This window comes from Lynx rufus, unplaced genomic scaffold (genome assembly GCF_022079265.1).
Source record: "Lynx rufus isolate CCGP_SWC_20201006 ecotype Redwood Valley unplaced genomic scaffold, mLynRuf1.p SCAF_8, whole genome shotgun sequence".
Taxonomy (NCBI): Eukaryota; Metazoa; Chordata; class Mammalia; order Carnivora; family Felidae; genus Lynx; species Lynx rufus.
In genome coordinates, this window is record NW_025814896.1 from 55,400,842 (window position 1) to 55,426,041 (window position 25,200).

Here is a 25,200-nt window from a genome sequence, read left to right on the forward strand (position 1 = left end):
TGCACCTTTCAACATGTGAAAGCTATATATTTTCATTTTGCTGTCGTTTCTCCCTGAAGACGGTACGTGCTCACCCCCCATGTCCTGAGAAACCACTCTTCCCTTTTTGTGTTAGCTTACATCTTCCCATTTTCAGCAATACTTGGTTGAAATTTTCATACTGTGATTGAGCACTGTCACTTTCAACTCTGTATTTTGCTAATCCTTCTTGGAAAATGCAGACGGTTTAGCTACTCCTGACTCTGTGTGGCCCCCTCCCCGCTCCCAGCTCAGAGAAGGGGGTCCTCTGACATTTAAAGGGTGCACAAGTTGAAAATAATGCTTTTTTTTTTTTTTTTCTTCCAACGTTTATTTATTTTTGGGACAGAGAGAGACAGAGCATGAACGGGGGAGGGGCAGAGAGAGAGGGAGACACAGAATCGGAAACAGGCTCCAGGCTCCGAGCCATCAGCCCAGAGCCCGACGCGGGGCTTGAACTCACGGACCGTGAGATCGTGACCTGGCTGAAGTCGGACGCTTAACCGACTGCGCCACCCAGGCGCCCCTGAAAATAATGCTTTTTTAAAGAAGATGTACAGTTTACACATTTGTTACATTTGCACTTGACTCTGACAATATAGAGACAGTAGAATTTGTCACCTGCTTAGCAAGTGTATAATTAATTAGTGTGTGTTAATAACAGTGCCTTCTGTTCCTACGTGGTTTTGTGGCACCTTATGCTGTTTGACCTAGGCCCCTCAATTGCCAGTTCTTGCTCTGCTCTTTTATTCTAGTGATGTCTTCTGCTTTTTTGGGTGTGTAGAAGCCTTTGTTCTTGGCCTCTGGTTTCTGCCCTTTTCATTTCGAGAAACATTCATGTCAGGGCCTCTGCGCTGCATACTTCCTAGGTCGGGCGATACCCAGCCGTAAGCGGGAAATGCAGTCACCCGGATTTAATGCCAAGATGAGGCTGGACCACGTCTTGCTGTCCACGTTCCCACGAGAGTGTGCTGTTCAGAACACGGTTACTTGACGGGAAGTTTCGCAGCATCCTCAGGCTCGCTGTATGCTGGTCCCTCTGGGGGGTTACGTTGGCCCAGTGCCTGGGTGAGTGGCGTGCCAGCACCTGTGCCCTCGGGTTCTTTTCAGCTGGCTGGCTCTCAACACACCGAAAAGTCAGGATAGTGCTAACTTGAATTTCCTCCTCCAAAGCTAAGTCCTCATTCCAGATTCTTCATGCTTCCCAGAGCTCTGCACCTCGGGTGTCTCTCCAGCATTTTTTAATGCTGGCTGAATACTTGGGCGATGCAGCTGGTGGGCCAGTTCAGACCGTAATTATGTCCTCTCTGTTACTGGAAAACACTGGAAACGCCAAACCCCGTGCCTTCGGTCCCAAGTTCGTCTACCTCTGGGACGGTAGCAGACAGCTCTTACTGATCGGTTCCGCCTTCTAGCTCTGAGTTTTCTCGGTGGAGTTTTCCGTGTCTCCACTGAACTCCTGACTTCTTACCTGCTTTGGAAAGAGCTGAGATCAAAGGGGCCTCACCAGCCTCAGGAGCAGCCAGCCCTTGGTTGCGCTCTGCAGAGACGTTTTCTGGTTTCTGTCCTGTCCTCCTGTATTCCGCTGTGGCTTTGGGTGTGCTCAGTGCACCAATTTGTTCCCCTTCAGGAAGCATGCTGCTATCGCCCGAGAAAGCGCTGGGACCCCAGGCTCCCCTCTCCCAGAAGTCTGTGACCTTGAGTTCGTGAAGTGCAAACATCGCCTCCTACCCGCATCCTAATCTCTGTTTCATTTTAGACTCCACGTGGTCGTGTTAATCCCGAGGCCAACAGCCGCATGGTGGCCCTTGACTCACCTTCTGTCTTGTTCCCACTGAGTCAGATGCCAGGTTCCCTGATTCAGCTCTGGAAGTCACTTCCCCCTCCGTTTTGCCCCAGTGTTGGGCTGACCGAGGCCTCCTTCCTGGTGGTGGGCAGCTGCCTGGCCTCCCCTGGGTCCCGCTCCTTGCACACAGCCCCCGTCCCCACTCCTGCCAGGCTGGCCTTCCGAAGCACCTGTGACGTGTGACAAACACGTTTTGTTACTTACCGCTTTACTGCTCAGCCTGACTACAGCCCGCACGTCCCATTCCAACCCCGACTTGACTTTCCGACAGGATTCACCCTGTTCTGGCGACACATGCCCTCCCCGACTGCTGCCCCCTGTCCCGGTCACCTTCCTGGTGCAGGCTGCTGTTTGATCGCTGGGCTCTGTCTACACTTGAACTCTGTCAGCACTCAGAAAGCTTTTTACACCTTTCTGTGCCCTGGTCTTTATCTCCTGTGTGGTAATTTTTATTTTACGAATTTCCCTGTACCCCTTCACCACTTGTGAATCCTTGAAACGCTGGTCTATCACTTGGTAGCTATCTCTGTGCTCCATGTAGTAAGAGTTCACTGAATTGAAATCGCTACTTGGTGTTTGCCCTTTTTTTATATCCACAGTTAATAGGCGAGCTTTCTTCTCTGTGCGTGATGTGCTCAGCCAGAGCCACGTATTCTTTTAATGTGTTATATACTCAATTTTATGCTGTTACTAAAAACATTGCAGTGACCATCTTGGTACTTACTAATTGGCGCTAGATTTAAAAGTAGAATCAATTAAAGTGTAAGTGTATACTCAGGGGCGCCTGGGTGGCTCAGTCGGTTGAGTGTCCGACTTCAGCTCAGGTCATGATCTCACAGTTCACAAGTTCGGGCCCCACATCGGGCTCTGTGCGGACAGCTCAGAGCCTGGAGCCTGTTTCGGATTCTGTGTCTCCCTCTCTCTCTGCCCCTCCCCCACTTGAGCTCTGTCTCTCTCTGTCTCTCAAAAATAAAGAAAAATAATTAAAAAAATTTTTTTCAATAAAACAAAGTGTAAGTGTATATTCAGTTTTGGTAGATAATGCCAAATTATTCTCCACAGTGTGTTTTCCTTATAGCGATACTGGTGTCATCAGTCTGTAACCTTTGGCCAATCTGATGGATAAAAGTTGTTTTTTGACTGCTTGTTTTTTTTTCATTTAAATTTGTGCCCCTGGTTATTAATGAATATGAGAATCTCTTTATGAATTTATCAGCCATTTGCATTTTTTGTCTTTTGTGAATTACTAATTTATAGCCTCTCTTTCTGTGTTTAGTCTTTTTCTTTTTTTTTTTAATGTTTATTTTATTTATTTTTGAGAGAGAGAGAAAGAGAGAGAGTGAGAGTGTGAGGGGGAGTGGAAGAGATAGAGAGAGGGAGAAAGAGAATCCCAAGCAGGCTCCACGCTGTCCGTGCAGAGCCTGATGTGGGGCTCGAAGTCAACAAACCGTGAGACTATGACCTAAGCTGAAACCAAGAGTCGCACACTCAACCGGCTGAGCCACCCAGGCGCCCTGAGTTAGTCTTTTTCAAAATGATCTTTGGAGACTTTGAAGGGTCAAAGGGAAATATGTAAGGTCAGAATGGTTTACCTTAGGTGGTTGTAACTCCTTCGTGGGACACATAACACACACACACACACACACACACACACACACACACACACACACACAGTAGGCTTAGTGTATTATCCTCTTTTTAAAAAAATAATTTTTTAATATTTCTTTTTTGAGAGAGAGAGTGCAGGTGGGGCAGGGGCAAAGAGAGGGGGACAGAGGATCCAAAGCAGGCCCTCCACTGACAGCAGCGAGCCCAGTATGGGGCTTGAACCCATGAACTGCAAGAGCCTGACCTGAGCCAAAGTTGGACACTCAACCCACTGAGCTACCCAGGCGCCCCAGTGTTCTATCCTCTTGTCAGAGTTTCGGTTCTTGCTACCACTTGCCCAGAGCCCATAAGTAGCATGTTAAGCAGGGCCAAGCAGTGTTCAGAGCAGTGTCGTTCTTCATGGAGGGCCTCAGCGTGTGTCCATTGAGAGCAGGGCGCATACACCCCTGTGGGTCCTGCGTGATACCCATTTTCAGCAACCGCCTAATTTAGAGGAACAGAGCTATGTCTGTACTTGGTTGGCTGCAGTATGTTTCAGTCTTTGTAACTACAGAAAATTTAGGTGAGTTGACGATTTCATGGGTTTAGGAATTTTGCTCATATGGTATAGTTGAGATATTTCCCCTTGTCCTTAATCTTAAAGCTGTCTCCAGATCAATTCCTGTGTCTCCCCTGCCCTCTCTCCATCCGTATAGTAGAAACCATTTGTCGTGTGCAGTAGCAGCTGATAATTTGCAGGCACCAGCATGCTATTTTAAAGGTGTTTTATGTCAACTCGTTTGAAAACCAAGTTAAAATGAATTGACTTTCCTTCGTGAATGTATTAATTTTGGTAAACCCGGTATCTGTGGACTGTATATGTGTAGCTCATGTAGAAATGGTTAGTTTGGTGCTTTATGTACAAGACAGATAAGCAGTCATTTGACGTGGAACTTACAAACACTTAACAGCAGTCTGTCTCGAAGTGCAAATCTGGTTCTCTTCCTGCATTGTAGAGTATGTATGTCCAGTAGTAGCCTTCAGCTCTGAGCAGGGCCCGCTCCTTATGGGAGACCTTGTGGAGCGCCTGGCACATAGTAGGAGCTCAATAAATATCTGAGTGACAGTGTTCAGTATTCATTTGACAAGGAAGAGCTGTAACTTAGAGATGCAAGCCAGTTGGAAGACTGGATATGAGAGAGAGCTTGCAAAGCTGCTTAAATTGTTTGGAGGTAACTTTTTCCCCACAGGTGACGACATGTGCTTTATATACCTTCGTGTGGGTATATGTAAACTTTTTTCAAGTTCATTTTTTAAAATTGTATTTTAAAGAGAGAGAAAGAGAGCTTAAGCAGGGGGAGAGGGACAGAGGGAGAGAGAGAGAATCTCAAGCAGCCTCCACGCTCAGCACAGAGCCCAACACGGGGCTCAGTCCCACCACCCTGGGATCATGACCTGAGCCAAAATCAAGAGTCAGGCGCTCAACCGACTGAGCCACCCAGGCGCCCCTAAGTTCATTTTAAGTTAGAAGTAAATACAAGGTAGACATTCAGGGGGAGGTGGTTTTCTACACAAAAATGAAGCCATGTAGGGGTTTTCACACCTGCAGCGTAGGACATCATCCTTCCTCTCCTGAAACATAACGAAGGAGGGGGTGGTGTGCGTTCTGCGTCCAGACACGTCTATGGACAGAAAAAAATGCTGTACTTATTTGGAGGCCCGACTGACCCTTCCTATTTTTATAGGCATGTTTGCCACGGTTGCTGGTATATCTCAGCGAGCCCCCGTGCACTGGTCGGAGAACGTGATTGGGGCAGCCATCTGCTTCCCGTATGTCATAGCTCTGGATAACGAATTCATCACGGTGCACAGCATGTTGGACCAGCAGCAAAAGCAGACCCTGCCCTTTAAGGAGGGCCACATTCTCCAGGATTTTGAAGGTACCACTTTACACAGAAATCATAATGGAATTTCGTTATCAACCCTCTTGTGACATTTCTACAGTAAACGTTATTAAGGGTCCATTGGAGCCGGGCCTCATGGTAAGTTTGGAAGACGCACAGGTGACGATGGTGCAGTCTCTGTGCTCCAGGGGCCCCGAGGTTAAAGGGAGATGGATATTTGAACAAATAGCTGCGGCAGTTTAAGAGCTTGATAAACACAAAGCAAGGCCAATTGGGAGAGCAGAGGAGGAATTGTTTCCTGGAAATAATCAGGGAGGGCTTCCTGGAGGAGATGGTATTTGAGCCAAACCTCTGAAGATGAGTAGGAGTCAGCCGAGCAGATTTGGTGTGAAAGAACCTTCAGGTAGAGAGAAAGGTACCTGCTGAGAGGGAGCCCTGGGCTTCAGGACATGCAGGCAATTCAGTGTCACTGGAGTACATCACGCGTGAGGAGGCCTGGCATGACACCAGGCTGGGGCAGACCCGGGCAGTCGGGAGGGACCTCCCCTCGTGTGCAGCTGTGAGCTGGGCGAGGGATTTATTTTACTTTTCCTAAATTTTATTATGAACATTTTTAAAAAAAAATTTTTTTTAACGTTTTATTTCTTTTTGAGACAGGGAGAGACAGAGCATGAACAGGGGAGGGTCAGAGAGAGGGAGACACAGAATCCGAAACAGGCTCCAAGCTCTGAGCTGTCAGCACAGAGCCCGACACGGGGCTCGAACCCACGGACCGCGAGATCATGACCTGAGCCGAAGTCGGCCGCTTAACCGACTGAGCCACCCAGGCGCCCCTATTATGAACATTTTTAAATGTACTGAAAAGTTGAAAGAAAAACAAAGTGAGGCACCATGTACCATTGACCTAGACTCAACACTTGTAAACATTTTGCTGAGCTACTTAAAAACAAGTAAAAGACATCATGCCATTTAATCCGAAATACTTCAGTGTGCAATCTCCTAAGAATTAAGGTATTTCCGCATGTAACCACAAAGCCCTTTTCACACCTTAGAAAGTGAGCCATGTTCAGATTTCCCCAGTCATCCTATGAATGCCTTATATGATATTTTCTTCAAACCAGGAACTGATCTAGATTTATATGTTACATGTGCCACTTAAGGATGTTAGCTCACCAAACATCACCCTTCCTGTTCTGGATGCTGGGGATAAAAACTTACTAAGACTCTCGGCCTCCACATTAAGCATGGCATACCCAGTCGGGGGCCCTGACGCATGCATCAGGAGTGCGTGTTTCGTAACAATACCACGGTGCCATGTACATCGAGTGGCAGAGGTGGGCACGGGGTCACAGGCACATAGAGGCTGCCGACATAACCCACCGTAGGTGCAACCAAGGGGAGACTCCTTGGGAAAGGGGACCCCAGTGCAGAGAAGGGACAGCATCTCCTCTGAGTATGAGAAACATTACTTCGGCCGTGATATAGAAGGCAAATAACCTGGACAAGAGAGCAGAGTGGAAAGACTTAGGAAGATGTGACAGTAATCTAGGCAAGGAAAGATGAGGCCTTCAGGCAGTGGGGCCAGAATAGAACAGTGGGTTCCCGGGAGAGAAAAGCGGAGGATCAGGGAAGGGTTGGCTGATACCCAGTCATCCTTCAGACAGAAGAGAAGATCGTTCTGTTGCTTGCTGCGGACAGGTGATGGTTTGCTTCAAGAGCATCTCCAGACGGGAGCGGAACTCTAGGCTTCGGAGCTGGAGCGCAACTTGCTTTGCAGCTCTAGCTTTGTGGACTGTCTGCACCGGGTCTCCCAAGTAAAACGAGGGCGATGGGTGATGGGGTTGGCCACAGGTCAGGTGAACTCACGGGGCTGCAAGGAAATGATTGAGGTCACGCCAAGACCTGGGCGTATTAGGGTGGGAGGTGAGTATGAAGTACGGTTCAGAATGTTGTGTCGTATAATTTTAGTTTCCTATAAACTATCATGGAAAGAAAAGAATTCTTAAAAAACATTTTAGGGGAAGTATATCATAATCTTCACTGATCACTTGCCATAATTGATCTGTACAGCTTCTTTGGGCTTTATGTTATGTATCTACTCAACTGATTTTACATTTACCCACGCTTTGGAATAAACGGCAAAAAAGCCTGTCTCGTACTTTGGAAATGTGGTGTTAGTGTCCCCCCCCCCCCCACTTTTTCTGACCATTGGCAGTATGTGAGGAAGAAAAGAGAAGCACTGTAATTGATAATTTCTGAAGGGATTCTGTGTTGAGAGAACTGTGATGAAATCAGTCATCAGATCGGTAACGATCCTATTGGGAAGAGCGTGGGTTCTTTCTCTTTCCAACACTGTTGATTTTTTTCCCAGGAAGAGTGATTGTCGCCACAAGTAAAGGAGTTTACATCTTGGTTCCGTTACCCCTGGAAAAGCAAATACAGGATCTTCTAGCAAGCCGTCGAGTGGAAGAGGCTTTGGTTTTAGCCAAAGGAGCCCGGAGGAATATTCCAAAAGAAAAATTTCAGGTTTGTAATTAGCTGGTTACAAGAAAGCATGCCTCCAAGCCACCGGTTAAGAAACACTCAGATTTCATTAACGTACGTCGGCCCTCCCGATGCACCACAAGATTGCTTTCATGTCTGTTAGTTTACTTCCTCAGCCCGTTCACATCATACAGATATGGAGGCAAGTTGCAGTCAGACAGCTGGACCAAGGTCTCACTGCTAACAGAGGCCAAGTAATTCCTGTGTCTGACGTATATAACACGTTGTGTTTCTAGTCAACTTTCTTCTTCTGTGGGCCTTCAGAGAGGGGTCGGGGGATAGTTCTCATAAAGCGTAACGACGTCAGCTTCATTTGTCTCCTAATTTAGAATTTGTGTTTGTTGGGATGGGGTTCAATTTTAAAAGTTTAGATTTATCTCAACTATAGGAAAAGCTTTGTGAGCCATGCTCATAAACTACCTAAGACTGCAGAAATCCATCAGGTTAATTTCCATAGAAGGACACTTTTAATGCCCTTGAGGCACCAGCTTTAATGTGGTTGGTATGATAAATAAAACCAATCCAAGAATCATAAGGTATTCTTACATCCAGTGGAATCAGGTTCCCTAAAAATTGCTTCTCGGTCAGTCGTTAGTTAGTTCACATTACTCTACATATTTGAAAATAATGAAACATAGTAGGGTGTGTGTATGCTTCATTGAATATGGAAACTGATCATGAAAAGTTCTCATGACTTAATCATGATCCCTTGATGGTTACCCAGCAGTCAAATTTCCACATGACTAAGTGATTGTTGTGGAGTGAAGTAATGCCTTCTGGCCTCAATTGCTTTATGCTGTCAAATGAAAGAAGACCAGACGTGTAATTTATGGTTATGGGTATGAAAGAGAGCTTTTTTTTTTTTTTTTTTTTGAGTATAGTGGACATATAATGCTATGTTACTTTTAGGTGTACAACATAGGGATTCAGCTTCTCTAAATGTTATGCTGTGCTCACCAAAGTGAAGAGGCTGTCTTTTCTATGTTGAAAGATTGATGAACCTTCCCTCTTTATTCCTGACTTTTTAAAATTTCAGTCCAAGTTAGTTAACATATATAGAATTTAGTGATTCATCGCTTACATATAACACCCAGTGCTCATCCCAACAGGTGCCCTCCTTAAATGCCCATCACCCATTGAGGCCATCCATCAGCCCTCTCAGTTTGTTCTCTTGTATTTAAGAGTCTCTTATGGTTTGCCTCCTTCTCTGTTTTTATCTTTTCCTTCCCTTCCCTTCCCATATGTTCATCTGTTTTATTTCTTACAATCCACATATGAGTGGAATCGTATATTTGTCACTCTCTGACTGACTTATTTCGCTTAGGATAATACATTCTAGTTTCATCCACTTTGTTGTAAATGGCAAGATTTCATTGTTTTTGACCACCAAGTAATATTCCATAGTATACATATAATAAATTCTTTATCCATTCATCAGTTGATGGACATTTGGGCTCTTTCCATAATTTGATGATTGTTGATAACACTCCTTTGGATAAATACCTACTCGTGCAATTACTGGGTTGTAGGGTAGTTCTCTTTTTAATTTTTTGAGGAACTTCCATACTGTTTTCCAGAGTGGCTGCACCAGTTTGCATTCCAACCAACAGTGCCAAAGGGCTCCCCTTTTGGGGCACGTGGGTGGCTCAGCCGGTTAAGTGTCTGGCTCTTGATCTCGGCTCAGGTCTTGATCTCACAGTGTGTTTGAGCCCCACATTGGGCTCTGTGCTGACAGTGTGGAGCCTGCTTGGGATTCTCTCTCTCCCTCTCTCTCTCTGCCCCTCCTCCACTCTCTCTATCTCAAAATAAAAATAAATAAACAGCTTCATAGTTTACCAAAAAAAGGGGAGGCTCCCCTTTCTACACACCCTCGCCAATATCTGTTGTTTCCTGAGTTGTTCATTTTAGCCATTCTGACAGGTGGGAGGTGGTATCTCATTGTGGTTTTGATTTGTATTTCCCTGATGATGAATGACGCTGAGCCTCTTTTCATGTGCCTATTGGCCATGTGCATGTCTTCTTTGGAAAAGTGTCTGTTCATGTCTTCTGCCCATTTCTTCACTGGATTATTTGGTTTTTGGGTGTTGAGTGTGATAAGTTCTTTACAGATTTTGGATACTAACTTAATATCTTCTCCCATTCCGTCAGTTGCCTTTTGATTTTGTTGATGGTTTCCTTCCCTGTGTTCCTGATTTTTGAAAGTGAGACCAATCTCCTAGTGTTCAGCAGGGGGCAGCAGAGGCAAAAAGAAGAGAGCTCTTCAGTTCAGGACTGGTGCTATGCTGAGTATACTTGCCTCTGCAGCCTGTGCATCAGCTCCTGGTGGGGTGGCCGGGCTAAGAAGGGTCAGGATCAGACCTCCGGAGACTCTGAGGCCTGCCCCTGCCCTGCTTGCTCTTGGCCCCGTGAGCTGCCCCAGTGGACATGTTGGGTGTCTAGGTGGGCCACACATCGGGGTGCCCCCTCTTTGCATACACACATGTGCACACATTAAGTGTGCAGTATTATCTTATGGAAAGGTGCAGTGTTCTTTGTGTGATATTTTCTCCCTCGCCTCTCCTTTCACCAAGTAGCGATGTCCAGTCGATATTTGGCTCGTATTAGTCATCGTCTTGCTCGGGTGTCATCCGAGTGTCATCTTAGTTTCTCATTTGGAGTTTTTTCCTTTCTAACATGCTCCCTGCTGTCTCCTGGTTGCTGCAACCTTGTATATCCAGACCTGGAAATACACCTTCAGAATGATCTCAAATTCACCCCATATTCCCCATTGTCTGTTGCTACTGCTGACATGCAGACCCTTCTCCTATTTTGTATGAATTATTTTAACTGCCTCCTTTGTGTGTGTGTGTGTGTGTGTGTGTGTGTGTGTGTGTGTGTGTGTGTGTTTGGTCCATACTCCATGCCACTGTGGGAATGATCTTTTTGAAATACAGACTCCTTTGCCCAGAGTGCTCCAGTGGGCACCTCATCCACACTTTTTTTTCCTTCCCTATTTATTTATTTATTTATTTATTTATTTATTTATTTATTTCAACGTTTATTTATTTTGGGACAGAGAGAGACAGCATGAACGGGGGAGGGGCAGAGAGAGAGGGAGACACAGAATCGGAAACAGGCTCCAGGCTCTGAGCCATCAGCCCAGAGCCCGACGCGGGGCTCGAACTCACGGACCGCGAGATCGTGACCTGGCTGAAGTCGGACGCTTAACCGACTGCGCCACCCAGGCGCCCCTCCTTCCCCTTTTAAAGAGAGCACATGCGTGAGTAGGGGGCAGTGGGCAGAGAGACAGAGGGAGAGAGAATCCCAAGTAGGCTTCACGTTCAGTGCAGAGCCCTACGTGGGGCTTGATCCCACGAGCCTGGGATCATGACCTGAGCTGAAACTAAGAGTCAGACGCTCAACCGACTGAGCCACACAGATGCCCCTCATCCGCACCCTTGAAGCGCCCGTGGTCTGGCCCGACCCACTTCCATGAACCCGCATTCTGCCTGAAAGGGTAGAGGGGGCAAGGGAGCCAACAGCTCTTGAGCCCTTCAGCATGCAAACACTCAGCGAGGCATTTCAAAACATTTTTAATTCTCGAAACGATTTAGAAGTAATCCACACCGCTGTCCAAAGACGGGAGGCAGGACAGCTGAGATGGTTTCGTGTGTGACACCTATCTGGTTGCATCAGCGCTGGCCCCCTAAAACAGTGCTTCACCCTGTGTGCTTTCACACACCTCCGCTTTCTCCTTTGCCTGACTTAGTATTTATGCTCGTGTCCATTACTGGGGTGCACGTCCATACTCGACAGTAAGATTCTCTCTCCATCTCTGCCCCTCCCCTGCTCGCTCTCTCTCTCTCTCTCTCTCTCTCTCTCTCATTTAAAAAAATAAAATAAAAAAAAAATAGCATGTCAGTTTTGTGTCACTGACTTCTGAACTAGGGAGGGATTTATCAAGAAGTTTAACTCTGGGACCGGGATTAAAAGAAGAGTGCTTCTAGAGATCCCGAAGGGCGAGAGTTTAGATCTTTAAGAAAGTCAGGTTTAGGGGTGCCTGGGTGGCTCAGTTGGTTAAGTGTCCAACTTTGGCTGAGGTCATGATCTCACGGTTGGTGGTTCGAGTCCCATGTCCGGCTCTGTGCGGACAGCTCAGAGCCTGCGGTGAGCTTTGGATCCTTGTGTCCCCTCGCTCTCTGCCCTTCCCCCACTCGTGCTCTCTCAAAAATAAACATTAAAAAAATTAAAAAGGAAAAAGAAAGCCATGTTTATAGTAAAGTTTAAGACGTCATAAAGAAAGCAGCAGTAAGGAGACCTTATATTATGGACGAAGGCTTGTGCCAGAAAGTTCTCTTGATTTGTGTTGTGTGCTATAGATAGTATTCATAATTAAGGTTGAATTCCTGATACCTGTGGTTTTTTTTTTTTTTTTTCTATTTCACCTGAAACTCTTCGAGTATGTCTCTTTAAGAGAGAAAATGTTGGGGCACCTGGGTGGCTCGGTCGGTTAAGCGTCCGACTTCAGCTCAGGTCATGATCTCACGGTCCGTGAGTTCGAGCCCCGCGTCGGGCTCTGTGCTGACAGCTCAGAGCCTGGAGCCTGTTTCAGATTCTGTGTCCCTCTCTCTCTCTGCCCCTCCCCTGTTCATGCTCTGTCTCTCTCTGTCTCAGAAATAAATAAACGTTAAAAAAAAAAAAAAAGAAAAGAGACAAAATGTCCCCTTTGAAATATAAACACTGCACGGTCTGCAGAACTCCTTGAAGTCATAACGAAGTCCTTTATGGAACGATGTCCCATCGACATTGACATTTCCCCAGTTGTCCCATAAGTGCTTATGTCCCACCATTATTTCTTTCCCTGGGGGTCCCCCTCCCCACCCCCCGCCAGGCTGTGTGGTCAGGTGACTGTGCCTGAGCCACCTGGGAGGGTCCTGTCCTCCAATTGCCGCCACATCTTTCATATATGTGCCCAGGGCCCTTTGTTCATTTGCCTTTTGTTTCCTAGGGATTGCTTTTGGAAATTTAATTTTGTCTCAGAATTATGTAAAATATTTACCTAATTCAGAAGTCAGATCAACCGAAGTCCATTTAAAGGAAGCTATATTCTTCCCTGTCTTTTGGTGTGAAACTTGCAAATTTTGTTCTAACGGTGACTGTAATAGTATTTACTTTATAAAAGCCTTTTGCTTTTCTCTTTTTCTTGCTGGCGGGAGCTCCTGCTGTCTGCTGGTTGCCCACTTTGAGCAGCTTTTGGAAATAGCTGGTAACCTCTTAGCACCTTCCCCTTCTCTCCCCCAGCATCTGTGTTCACGTAGCATCCCTCTATTCCCAGTGGGTCAGCGAGCATATTGCACTTCGGTTTCATCTCCCCATTTCCCCCTCATGTTCGATGGTCGTATTTTCTCTACTGTCTCTTTCAAAGCCTACAGCCGTCTACTGTCTCCCGTATCTTTATCTGTCTTCGTTGAGGGGAGGTGTGTACCAATCGCTCACCAACACATTTCATGCTGCTGATTCTCCAGTCTTCTGGTGTTTTGAAGCGATCGATCCTCCGGGAGATATCTCAGGATAAGCACGTGGGAACACCGTCCCAGAGACTCTGCATGTTGGTTAACAGTTCACCTGCAGCCTTTATGCTTGCAGGCCAGCGAGGCTGGATAGAAAACGTTTGACTCACACTATCTTTCAATGAGGAACTGAAATGAACTCCACCATTACTTTTCGGCATAAAGCATCGGCGAATATTGGGTGACAGTCTGAATTCCTTTCCCTTCTGGGACTTGGTCCTTTGCCTCGAATGCCCAGAGAAGTCTTTCCTTGTCTTTAAAGCTCAGTTTCTCATCGTTGGCACTTACTGGCACTTTGGAGCTGGCCATGGCCCCTTCCACTGCCATCTGCAGATGGCCTGCCAGGCTTTCAGGTGGTTCCTGATAGTGGCTTGGGGACTCTGGCTTCTGTGGCCCCACGGCCTCTTTTCCTCTCTGCTTCTCCCCACAGTTTCTAACACCACCCAGTTCCCGTAGTTGGGTGGTGACTTCTCCCCAGCGGCTTGCGCTTTTGGGTTTGTGGGTACGCTGTGTGCCACTTCGTGCTGTTATAAATGTTGTCAGCGAGTTTCTGGTTTTGCTATCCCAGCTGTTTTGTGTGTTTGTTTTTTACTCATGGTAAAATACACGTTAACATAGAAATTACCATCCTAACCAGTTTTAAGTTTACAGGTCAGTGGCCTTAGGTACGTTGGGCAGCCATCACCACCAGGCATCTCCAGAACGTCTTCTCCTCTTACAGAACTGAAACTCTGTCCTCATTAAGCACTAACTCCCCCTCCCGCTCCCCGCGGCAACTCCATGATTTCTGTGTCTATGATTGTGGCCATCCCACGCCCCTCGTGTAAGTGGGGTCATGCAGGACTTGTCCTTTTGTGCCTGGGCTTACTTAGCGTGGTGTCCTCAAGGCTCTTCCATGGCATAGTGCCTACATGTCAGAATTTCCTTCCCCTTTGAGGCTGAGTCATACGTTCCATTGTATATATGTACCACAGTTTGCTTATCCATCATCCACTGGTGGACACGTGGGTTGCCTCCACCTTTTGGCTGTTGTGAGCTGCTATGAAGTAATTGTTCTGTTTTTATGCAGAGGCTGCAAGGTTAAAAGGACAGCCTTGCCACTCTCTTCCCAGATACCTTGGTTCTGGAACATTCTAAAGTAATTTTTTGAAATTTAATAAATTTACATGCATGCACATCCACTCATAAACATGTTCTGCATGGCAAAGCCTACTATACATGAATGAAAAACACGAGTTTTTGCAGTATTTGCAGTTTGAAGCACAGAAGGTAGGCTCGTTTCTCTAAAATGTCAGGACCTCCTTCAACATATAAATAAGAAAAACATGAATAGCCCAATGGAAAGATGAATATGAACGGATATTTCCTAGAAAATGAAATCACCTGTCTTACAAATGTATGAAAAGATGTCTTGTCTCACTCATACGGAGATGTGCAAATTAAAAGTTCACTAATGCATTTTTCACTCAGATTGTTAAAGACCAGAGGGTTTGATGAGCCCTCATTGAGGGTGTGCGGAATTGGGCCCTCGTATGTATCACTTCTGAGAATGTGAACTGAAGTGGCCTCTGCAGGAGGGCACTTTGATGATATCTGTCCAAGTTACATGGTACCGTTCTCCTAGAGGGGTATTCCACGGATCTAATCACAAAAACGCAAAATAACCAGTGTAGAAGACTTCGTTCTCACATTGTTTGTTCAAAACAAAAAAACAACCAACCAGATGCTGCCGGTGGAGGAGTTGTTGGGTCGCGCGCGCTGTTGGGGTGCCACAGAGCCAGGAACGAGAACCAGACACTTTGTGTGTCGAGGCAGAAGGATGTCTAAAGACAGTGCAGACAGATAGCACTACTAAATTGGGGGAAAGGGTTTGCTCATAAATACCTAACACGTTTCTGTGTAGCTGCCCGAGAAATCGATAGCATCAATGACCTCTGGGGAGCTGCTGGGTGGGGGCTGCAGTAGGAAGGAGACTCTCCAGAAAGCCCCTTCGAATGTTTTCAAATTTGAGCCATATGACTGTATCACATACATTGTAAATCCTAAAACATACAGCAGAAAAAAAAATACGTGCATGTGTTTAAAGAAAGAAAAAATCGACGAGCAAGTCGGCTTTTGCCCCCAGAACGTCATTTTCCTTCCTAAAGAGCCTTATTATTTCTTAGTGTATCCTTCGTGAGAGTTTGGACCTGTGCTTTGGGTAGATTTCGAAATGCATGATGAGTTCCTCAGGCCTCCCGCCCCCTGGCCCCGCCCTCACTGCCCCGCCCCCCTGGCCCCGCCATCCCCACCTTTGGAACTGACTACTTTTCCTGCTCTGCATGCATATCCATTGCACAGCTGCCTTCTGGACCAGGGTTTCCAGTTTGCATTTTCTCCAGACCCTTGCTCTGGGACAGCGATGGGTGTGGGGTGGAAGAGGTTCTGTTTTACAAGTTCACATTAATTGGCTTCCTTCCTTCCTTCCTTCCTTCCTTCTTTCCTTCCTTCCTTCCTTTCCCCTTTCTTATCCCTACACCTGACCAAGCCAGGTAGGTATTTAATGGTGTTTCTTAACTGGAGGATTTCTCAGAGCTTTTACTATGCTAATATCTATTGTGATCCCTAAGTAGGCATATATCATATAGTTTTATTATTGTTTTTCTGTGAATTCCCAAAAAGGGATATATGTAAAGTATGTTATTTTATACATTATGTATTTGTATTATATATGCAGGTGTGGGCATGTATGTGTGTATATATATGGCATGTAAGTCCTTTTTAGGTATATGTTTTACATATCAACATTTACTACACACACACACACACGCACACATATGTATGTATACACACACACATCTGTTTCCAAGCTTAATCAGGATGGATTGCCTTTTTTTTTTTAATGTTTATTTATTTTGAGAGAGACAGACACAGAGTGTGAGTGGGGGAATGCAGAGAGAGAGGGAGATACAGAATTCGAAGCAGGCACCAGGCTCTGAGCTGTCAGCACAGAGCCCGACGAACTCATGAGTGTGAGATCATGACCTGAGCTGAAGTCAGATGCTCAACTGATTGAGCCACCCAGGCGCCCTTGGATTGCCTTTTGAATAAGGAGAGAATGTCCTGGCAGCTTAGGCAGGCTACTGTTTCACCTAATATATTTTGAGAAAGGTGTTTCTATTTAGGCAATAATTAAGTAAGAAGAGTTTTAAGATAAGTTGAAAAAGCCAAAAACCCAGCACTAAGGTATGCATTACAGGAAAAGGTATGAATACAGTTAAAAGTATAACATTCATACCAATTTTTGTTTAAATGTTGGCTGTACTCAATGTTACAGGAATGATACGTATATACCATATATCCCAAGTCCTCTTGGTCTTAACAGAGCATTATAACCTAATTAGCGGGTAGTCTCATGTCAAGAGTAGGCTGTCCTCCACATTTGTATCTGGGTGTAATGGCTGCACCTGGCAGTCCCCAACAGATCTGCGGTCATTTTCGGTAGGAAGGGGCTGTGCCCGTCGGCCCTGCTCTCCTGGAGATAAGCCCACTGGCAAAGCCAAAGTGCTGAGCACTTGAGGTGGGAGGGGGAGCCAAGCCTGACCCTAGAAGTGGGCTTTTCTGCCCTTAAACAAGCCTCTTTCTGAATTGAATAGAATCTTCTGTTTCACAAAATTTCTAGTTACCCAAAGCTAGAAATCTCAATTCAGAAATATCGTAGTCAAAACATAGGTTTTGACCTCAGTTTCAGAGTACGTGTGACCTCCTACACCTGGCTGGTTGTGGCGGGAGTGGGGGGGAGGGGGTCTTCTGCACAGAGCAGGTGTTGAGTGGCACTGCTTAGAGATATGTTTCGCTAATGTACTCTCTTGGCCTGGGACTTCTGGCAGCTGCCTTACTCCAGGGGACAAATTAGTAAGTTAAACAGCTGAAAATCCCACCCTTGAGTTAGCTGTGATGTTGGGGAGATAAACAGACTTTCATCCTCCTGGTCCGTCCCCTGGTGGCCAGCCAGGCCCCAGGTCTGTAGTTCAGCATCACTGGAGCAGAGTGCCAGGGGACCTGTCAGTCACGGCGAGAGGTCTGGAAAGGAGACAGTCGCTTTCAGAGCACCCGGAGCTGGCTGTGCTTCCTCGCGCTTCTGTCCTGTGCGCCATCCACAGCTCCACATCTACGTGCTTGTGTTCGGGATGATGGGACCTCTTTGCATGCCTGTTCTTTAGTCCACCTATGGCATTTGCGGACTAGACTACAGAGAATAACCCCAGATTCTTGGAGATTGGGAGTGTTCACAAAAGTGGTTTTCGTCTCCCTCTAGGAAGGGAAAGAGTAGATAGCTGGCCTTTGAGTCCTGCAACCGCGAGGAGTCCATGGTCTTTTGGCTGATTTCTCATCAACAGGCCAGGGTGTGATCGAGAATTCTGCTGCTGCAGTTGATGGGTCCTTTTTATCCTTTCTGCTAAGTGGACGGTCTTTATTACCTCTGCTTCCAGAGGAGCTGGCATCCCTATGCAACAGGACCTTGACCCACTCCTGTCCGCCGCTTATTGTTGGGGGGGGGGGGCATGAATAGGCCAGTTTTTAGGCCACACATGGCTGGTGTCAGGGAGGAGAAACAAAGGCAGGTGGTAAGAAGATGAAAAAGCAGCCTACCTCTTCTGACTTCTCTAAAGGAACTTCTGCGGGGAGAGGGAGGAAATGTTACACTTTTGAAAACTCTTCGAAACTATAGCGAAAGCCCCTTGAAAAGCTGCTGTGAGGGCACAGGAGTGACAGCGTCCAGGTGCTGACCATCTGCAGCTCCTCGCTTCTTCAGGGGGTAACAGCACTAACTGCCTGCCGTGTACCTGGGCGACTCCGTGAGTGGAAAGAATTGGGCTCTAGCATCAGAAAGATCTACTCTTTTAAAATCCCGGCTCTTTTTAAGATCCCTGAGATCTTAATATCTCTGAGCAAAGCATCCCTCCCTCAGGGTTCACGAGTATGGTGGACAGAGCCCTTCAGATCCAGAAGCACTTCCTGAATGGCAGGTGTTGGGGAATGGGGCTGCAAAGATGAATCATGTATATGCCATGCCTCCAAGGAATTCGTGGCTTCTATAACAGCACCGTGGTAGGAAGGGGGAGGCATTGAACTCACAGGGTCTGAGACACAATTGGAATCTTTGTTCGTGAGGGGGTGACGGCCTGGCTGTGGGATGGCACCAGTAAGAAAAGAGCAGAGAGGTATGTCCAAAGTGACCTTGAAACAGAGGATGCTTCAAACCCCAACCCTGACCAAGTTGGACAGAGAGGTGGAAGGGGTGGAACTAAAACACACAGGCCAGCTCCCTTTAGCGTGCTTTGCTGTTGCCGGATGTTCCAAGAACAAAGGAGTTCCGTGGTCAAGGAAATCTGGGTAGTACTGGATTATAAAAAATCACCCGGCACCTTGATGGCTGGAATTGTCAGGCTGTAGTGTGTGACTGTGGGTCTTACAGCTCCAGGAGAGGGAAATGTGCAGTGTTTCCGCAGCTTAGTAGGAAAACTGGTTCATTTATCCATTTATTGATTGGCATTGGCCCTGTGCCCTGGGGATACTCAGAAGTGAAGTGTCAACTCTAGAACAATGGAAGCAGGGCGAGCTGCTCCCAGACCGCCAGAGACACTGGAGCTCTTGATTACCCTCCTGAGCAACCAGAAGGAGAAGCGATCACGGCAGCCCCGTGAGCTAAGGAGGAGGAGAACAGAAGATAAAAGAACACATTTGGGAAGGAAATGGGATTTACAGAAAAGATCCATGGGGAAGGTGAAGGAAGAATGGTCAAATAGAGAACAATTTTATTTCAGGAACAAAGGGGTGATATTCTCTCTCTCTCTCTCTCTCTCTCTCTCTCTCTCTCTCTCTCACACACACACACACACACACACACACACACACACACAAATATTTTCATCTATGTTGAAAACAATTTAATATACGCCATGTTTTCTCTTTACCTTATAACTTCCAGTTTCTGTGTAATAATGAGCATCTAGCTCATCTAGCTTGGGTTATGATTAGAAAGATAGTTTCTCCCCACCGTGTTGGTTTCAAGGTACGTCTAAGAGATTAAACCTGTCTTTCCTTGCAGGTAATGTACAGAAGGATTCTGCAGCAGGCGGGGTTCATACAGTTCGCACAACTTCAGTTTCTGGAAGCTAAAGAGCTCTTCAGGTAATTTGAGGTGTTGGTAGCAAGCCCTCCTGTGTGTCTCTCTGTGGTCAAAACCTTCACCTAGACTGTGTGGCCGTGATGGGAGATGTCGCTGCGCTTAGCTTGTGCCTCACGGGGAAGTGGTGAGGCTTCTTGACAGTGGCAGCCATCACCAACACTCGTTCCTCGCCCCCACCCCTTAGCCTCAGTTTACTTGCCTTGTGTCCTGAGGAGGGCAGAGGCTGACGAGGGCATGCCCCTAACAATCCCACGAAGAGAGGAGAAGGGAATCCCGAAGAGTGAATTTAATAACGTGAAGAATTCCTAGGAAAATACTGTTGCCCACTTTTCCTTTCCTTTGGAGATTTCACAGGAAATCAGGGAGCTTAGGAAAAGAGCGGGTGCTTCTGGGAAGACTCATGAAAACTCCTTCCAAAGACTTCACGAGGAGAATGTTCATAAGAACAACTCGGGACATACGTTTCAAAATGTCTAACTAGAATAGATTCTGTGTAGTCTGGAACCTTCTAAAAGATAAAATGTGTGCTAAGCACTGGAAGAGATCCTTCACATCCAAGTAACAACCAGAGCAGGGCACCGCTGTTTTGTCAGGCATCAGACCCGCCACAGCTCCGACCTCCTCCTCTGGCACATGCTTGGTTGTAGGAGCAGGTATCTGAATAAAGAAGGAACCACTCAGCGAATCACGATGCCCAATGTAGCTTACACTTCGTAAATTCTGTGTGCTGTTACCATCGGTTCCTGGCAGGATCAGTCACTTCGGGGCTTAAATAGATTCTTTGTCCCTTTGGACCTGGGCGCTTTTCCATCCTGCCTGCTTTGTCCCTGCAGTGTTGAAAACCTCCTCACTTGGGTCACGGGTACATCTTTCTTCTTGGGTTAATTTGCAACAGTGGGCGAATGGTCACAATATATTCATAGAAGAGTTTGTGGATTTTGTAATAGACTCGTGTAGGGCCTGTCAGTCATTAATAGAAGGTTCCTGTCTTTCATGCTTCAGCCTCTTACTGGTTTACATTGACTGCTGCTCAGTTTTTGTCAAAAGTGTGGCCGAGGGGTGCCTGGTGGCTCAGTCAGTTAAGCGTCTGACTTTGGCTCAGGTCATGATCTCACGGTTCGGTTCGTAGGTTCAAGCCCCACGTCGGGCTCTGTGCTGACAGCTCAGAGCCTGCATATGCTTTAGATTCTGTCTCCCTCTCTCTGCCCCTCCGCCTGACCCTGCTCGCGCGCTCTCTCTCTCTCAAAAATTAATAAAAAAGACAAGTGTGGCCGAGGAAATTGACACTTGAGGAAGACACTTCAAGACAGACGTGACTCCACTTTCCCTTCCTGTGTCCATGACAGATGTTGCTAATAACGTGAATTTTTTTTTCTCATTGGTGTGGGACATGTCCTCAGACTTCCTTCTCAGTTCAGTGCTAGAAGCCCCAACTGCCAGCCAATCATGGTCGGCACGCTGGGGGTCCGTACGCTCTGTGTCTGTTTCTCTAGATGTTACACAGCCTGTCCTTGTGTCCAGTCAGGCCAGCACTTGGCCCAAGCCCCAGAGCCAGAGCGGCAGGGTAAGACTGCACCCGGCTTTTGCGGCCTGCCCATACAAGTCTGGAATCTGGCTGTGTGCCCATTGGGCAGTGCAGGTGCGGCTCCATGGTGTGGGTGAAGGTGCTCTGGGGGACAGTGCAGAGCACGGGCTTGGATCGGGATTTGGCCGGATCTCAAATGGTGAGAAGCTTCCCAGATGGAGTCATGCAGTCATGACCTTTTGAGCTGGATAATTTGTTAGGGGCGCGCTCTTGTGCATTGGAGGAGCCCTGGCCTCTACCCACTGCGTGCCAATAGCACCCTCCAGTGGTGACCAAAAGTATCTCCAGACATTGCTAACTTCCCCAGGGAGCAAAACTGCTTCCCTGGAGGACCGTTGCTTTAGGCAGAGGGAACACGCAGGAAAGGCTGAGAGGCATGAAGTGTGTAAACTGGAGAGGTGATGAGGTGGCGTTGAAGCCTCGGAACATGAGAGGGACAGTGGAAGCCAAGGCTGTAAGGTCATCGGGAGCAGCTAGGAAGGGCCCTGAATGCTGAGCTCAGAGGTCTGACGTTCATCCTGGGGAGGCCCAGAACCGCAGGAAGTGGGGAGAGGGCAGGAGTGGAAGAAAGGAGGGCCAGAGGCCAGAAGTTGGGGAGGAGGAGACTCAGCTTGAAGGAAGGCGGACGCAGCGAACATCGCAGAAAGTGTAGACCCCGGGCCCTACCTGAGGTTCCCATTCATGTCTGGCGGCCCTGCGTCTGTTTCTGCAAGAGGGGCCCCACAGGTAGGGCTGCTTCTGGGCCAAGGTTGAGGCCCGCAGCTCGGTAATGCCACCGCTGGCTTGTTGTGGACAAGATGAGCAGGCGCGGTGGGGACAGGGTCAGTGGTGAAGCTGAGGTGGGATGTCACCAGATGGGCTCCCTGGCCTTCCGAGGGTAGGACACCACACTGGCCATTGCAGCCGCAGCCTCATCTTATGCCCTGAGAGGCCGTCGAGAGTCACCACGGATGCGGCCTCACAAATGCTCTCGCGGCTCCTGTTAGAAGATCTCTGATGGGGATGTTGTAAGTCATGTTCTCGCAAAGGCCCTTCTTTGTGGACCGTGCAGCACACCTGGTTATAGTTTGTGCCAAGAGAAACATCGGACTGTACTTCGCCTTTGACCGGACAGTGACGCGTTCCCTTCACGTTCCTTTCTTGGCCTCGGTTTCCAGGGAGTCCGGCGCTCCCTTGGTGTTGGGACCGCCTCGGGTGTCTTGATGTTGCATGCCGGCACTGGAGGGGGGCGTGTGTGTCTCTCGCCGTGGTCCCCTCTCTGCTGTCGGAATCGCGTGGTGGCACTCCCCTCGGCAGTGCTCTGCTGGGCTCGCGCATTTGGACGCTCGCTCTGACGTGCTCCCCCACACATCCAGCTCCCCGTTAACGTGTGCAGGTGTGCACGCCCCCCCCCCCCCCGTGTTGTTTTGTGTGCCTATGTGTACTCTCTCTCTCTTTTTGCTTCATTTAGTTTGACACTGTAATTGCAGAAGCGGCCAGCTTGATGTCCGGGAGCTGATCTCTCTCTACCCCTTCCTGTTGCCCACCTCTTCCTCATTCACACGGTCCCACCCTCCTCTCCACGAGTATGCAGACCTGAACCAGCTGACCCAGGGGGACCAGGAGAAGATGGCCAAGTGTAAGCGCTTCCTCATGAGCTACCTGAACGAAGTCCGCAGCACAGAGGTCGCAAATGGCTACAAAGAGGACATCGACACGGCCTTGCTCAAGCTGTACGCGGAGGCCGACCACGACAGTCTGCTGGACCTCCTGGTCACCGAGAACTCCTGTCTTCTGACGGACAGCGCTGCTTGGCTCGAGAAGCACAAGAAGTGAGTGTTCCCTCCCCACACGTGGCCAGGGGCCGCCCGCTGGCCTTTCCGCCACCACAGGGAGGCTGTTGGGAAGCGGAGACTCGTCACGTGACCCGTGACACCGTGGTGACAGCCCAGTGCCCCTCAGGGTTGATCCCCCCGGCACAGTCTGCAGACCAACCGGAAGGGTCTTGGAAGGCATTAGGTCTCATACCAGTTCTTTAATGATGCTGACCCCAGCCAGTCAGAGGCCCAGTTAGTAAAGGAAGTGATTCTTAGCCTTCATATCCATAGCGTTCCACATAGAACTTACCCACGCAGGACGCCACGTGTGTGTTGGTAAAATCAGCAGCACACTTGAGTCATTGATGACCGGATTGCACAGATAGATAGACATCCGCATAAATAAAAAGGGGGACTTGGTCTTGTTGGTAAAAGTTTATGGCTTAAAACTCTGCTTTTATTATGAGCACGAGATGGTAGGCAGCCGCCCCTTGCCGTACGCACAAGGGCGGTTAATTGTAGTGACTGACGTGGGAAGAAGGGCCTGTGTCGTCTTCATTCTGGGCAGGTGTGGGAGGGCTTTCTTCAAAAGTGTTGGATGATCCCTAGAGTCCTGCAAGCAGTAAGATGCTTTATCTGTGGTTTCTGTTGTGTATTCGAAGTAGCAGAAGTACTGACGAAATCCCACGGAAACCACAGGGGTTACAGTGCTGGATCCCGTTCAAATGCCGGAGACAACTCGGGGCTTGTGATCGGTCTCAGCGTGGGTGTTCGCTCCTCCTGGCACTTTCCCTCAGTTTCCCAAACACGCTATGGGAGGGCGTTATTTTGTTTCAGAACGAGAAAATAACACTGATGCCTCGTGGTGGTGACTTGGAATGGTAGGGAGCAGACAGGGTAACTGCCTGAGAGGCTAAGGAAAAGAGGAGGGCACCAGCGAATAGTTCGTTATCTTACGAGTTTGCTCTCGGAGGGAAGAAATCCAACATCCCCCTGTGTTCGCTTCTTCCAGTCCCCAGCTGGGGAGGGGGATGACCGGGAGCAGGACACCCCAGTGGAACTCGGGAGGCTGGAATGGCTCACCACCCGGGCAGTGTCAGTGCCATCGCTAGTCTTTTCCACTCACGAGGGAGAAAATGGGTGGTGGAGACAGTCCACCTGCTCAAGGCCATGGAGGCCCTAAGTCATAAAACCTGAATTAAAGCTCAGGGCCTAGAACCCTGGGTGCCCTCTCCCAGGGCTCACCCCCCCTCCCTGCTGTCCTCCACGGTGGCTGGGTGCTCTTGGCCCGTATTGCTGTCTTTCGTATTCAGACTCCTTACCCCTTCTTTCCGTAATAGCTCAGACGGCACACTTTCCGACCACTCTTTTAATACCTTGTGATGGTTGACGGTGATTATCTGAAAAGATACAGAATTGTATTAACATTTGAGGAAATTGTGAAGCCATTCCAAATACGATTTTCCATAGCTTAATTGTTTTATTTTTCAGCTTATGCTAGACTTGAATATGATCCTTTTTTGGAAGTTGAAGGGGCATACGTTTGCACACCCGAAGTAAATAAACAGAAATGAGGATCTTTTTGTCCTTGGAAATTTGTTGTTGAACTCAATACGAGTACGAGGGACCGGGGCGAGGGGCGGGGGTCGGGGGGCGTGGGGAGGCTGTCGCTGGGTGGGCGCCGCCCGCAGCCGCTGGCAGAAGAGGGTGCACTTAACGCGGTGTCTCCTTTCAGGTATTTTGCACTTGGACTGCTCTATCATTATAATAACCAAGACGCTGCGGCAGTGCAGGTTAGTGCAAAAGCATTTCAGCATTACTTAAAAACCTCTGTCATTTAGCTCCGTGTTACCTGGGGAGGAGGTTCCCAAGTTGGCGGAGGCTGCTTTTGCCCGGTCTACACCCCTTTTTACAGAATAAGAACAACAACTGTTTTAGAAAGTGACCTCCTTGACAGATGTCAGCCAAGGGCTTTCTTTTCCTTGTCTTTACGTCTCTTTCGAGGACATTTTCAAGATTGAGTTTTGAAAATTTAAGAACTAAAAATACGACTTCTTACTGAGCCACAAGGCGTGGGGCACCACTGCCTTATTCGAAAACTAAGCCTGCGAATATCAGCTTATTTATAACCTCCGCCGTTAATGACACTAACCGTTGCCAGTGGGGAGAGTAAATCATTATCCCCATGTCACCTGTGAC

At 47.9% G+C, this 25,200-nt stretch overlaps 1 protein-coding gene across 1 annotated transcript in view; it reads left to right on the top strand.

Annotated features, from left to right (window-relative positions):
- The window catches only part of TGFBRAP1 (transforming growth factor beta receptor associated protein 1), a 61,410-nt gene that overhangs the window by 24,028 nt on the left and 12,182 nt on the right, over positions 1-25,200 (top strand). The window contains exons 3-7 of the mRNA XM_047068557.1: positions 5,197-5,391; positions 7,727-7,881; positions 19,540-19,622; positions 22,675-23,016; positions 24,737-24,794. Of these exons, the coding sequence (XP_046924513.1) occupies positions 5,197-5,391; positions 7,727-7,881; positions 19,540-19,622; positions 22,675-23,016; positions 24,737-24,794 (833 nt within the window). The remainder of the gene's footprint in view (positions 1-5,196; positions 5,392-7,726; positions 7,882-19,539; positions 19,623-22,674; positions 23,017-24,736; positions 24,795-25,200) is intronic.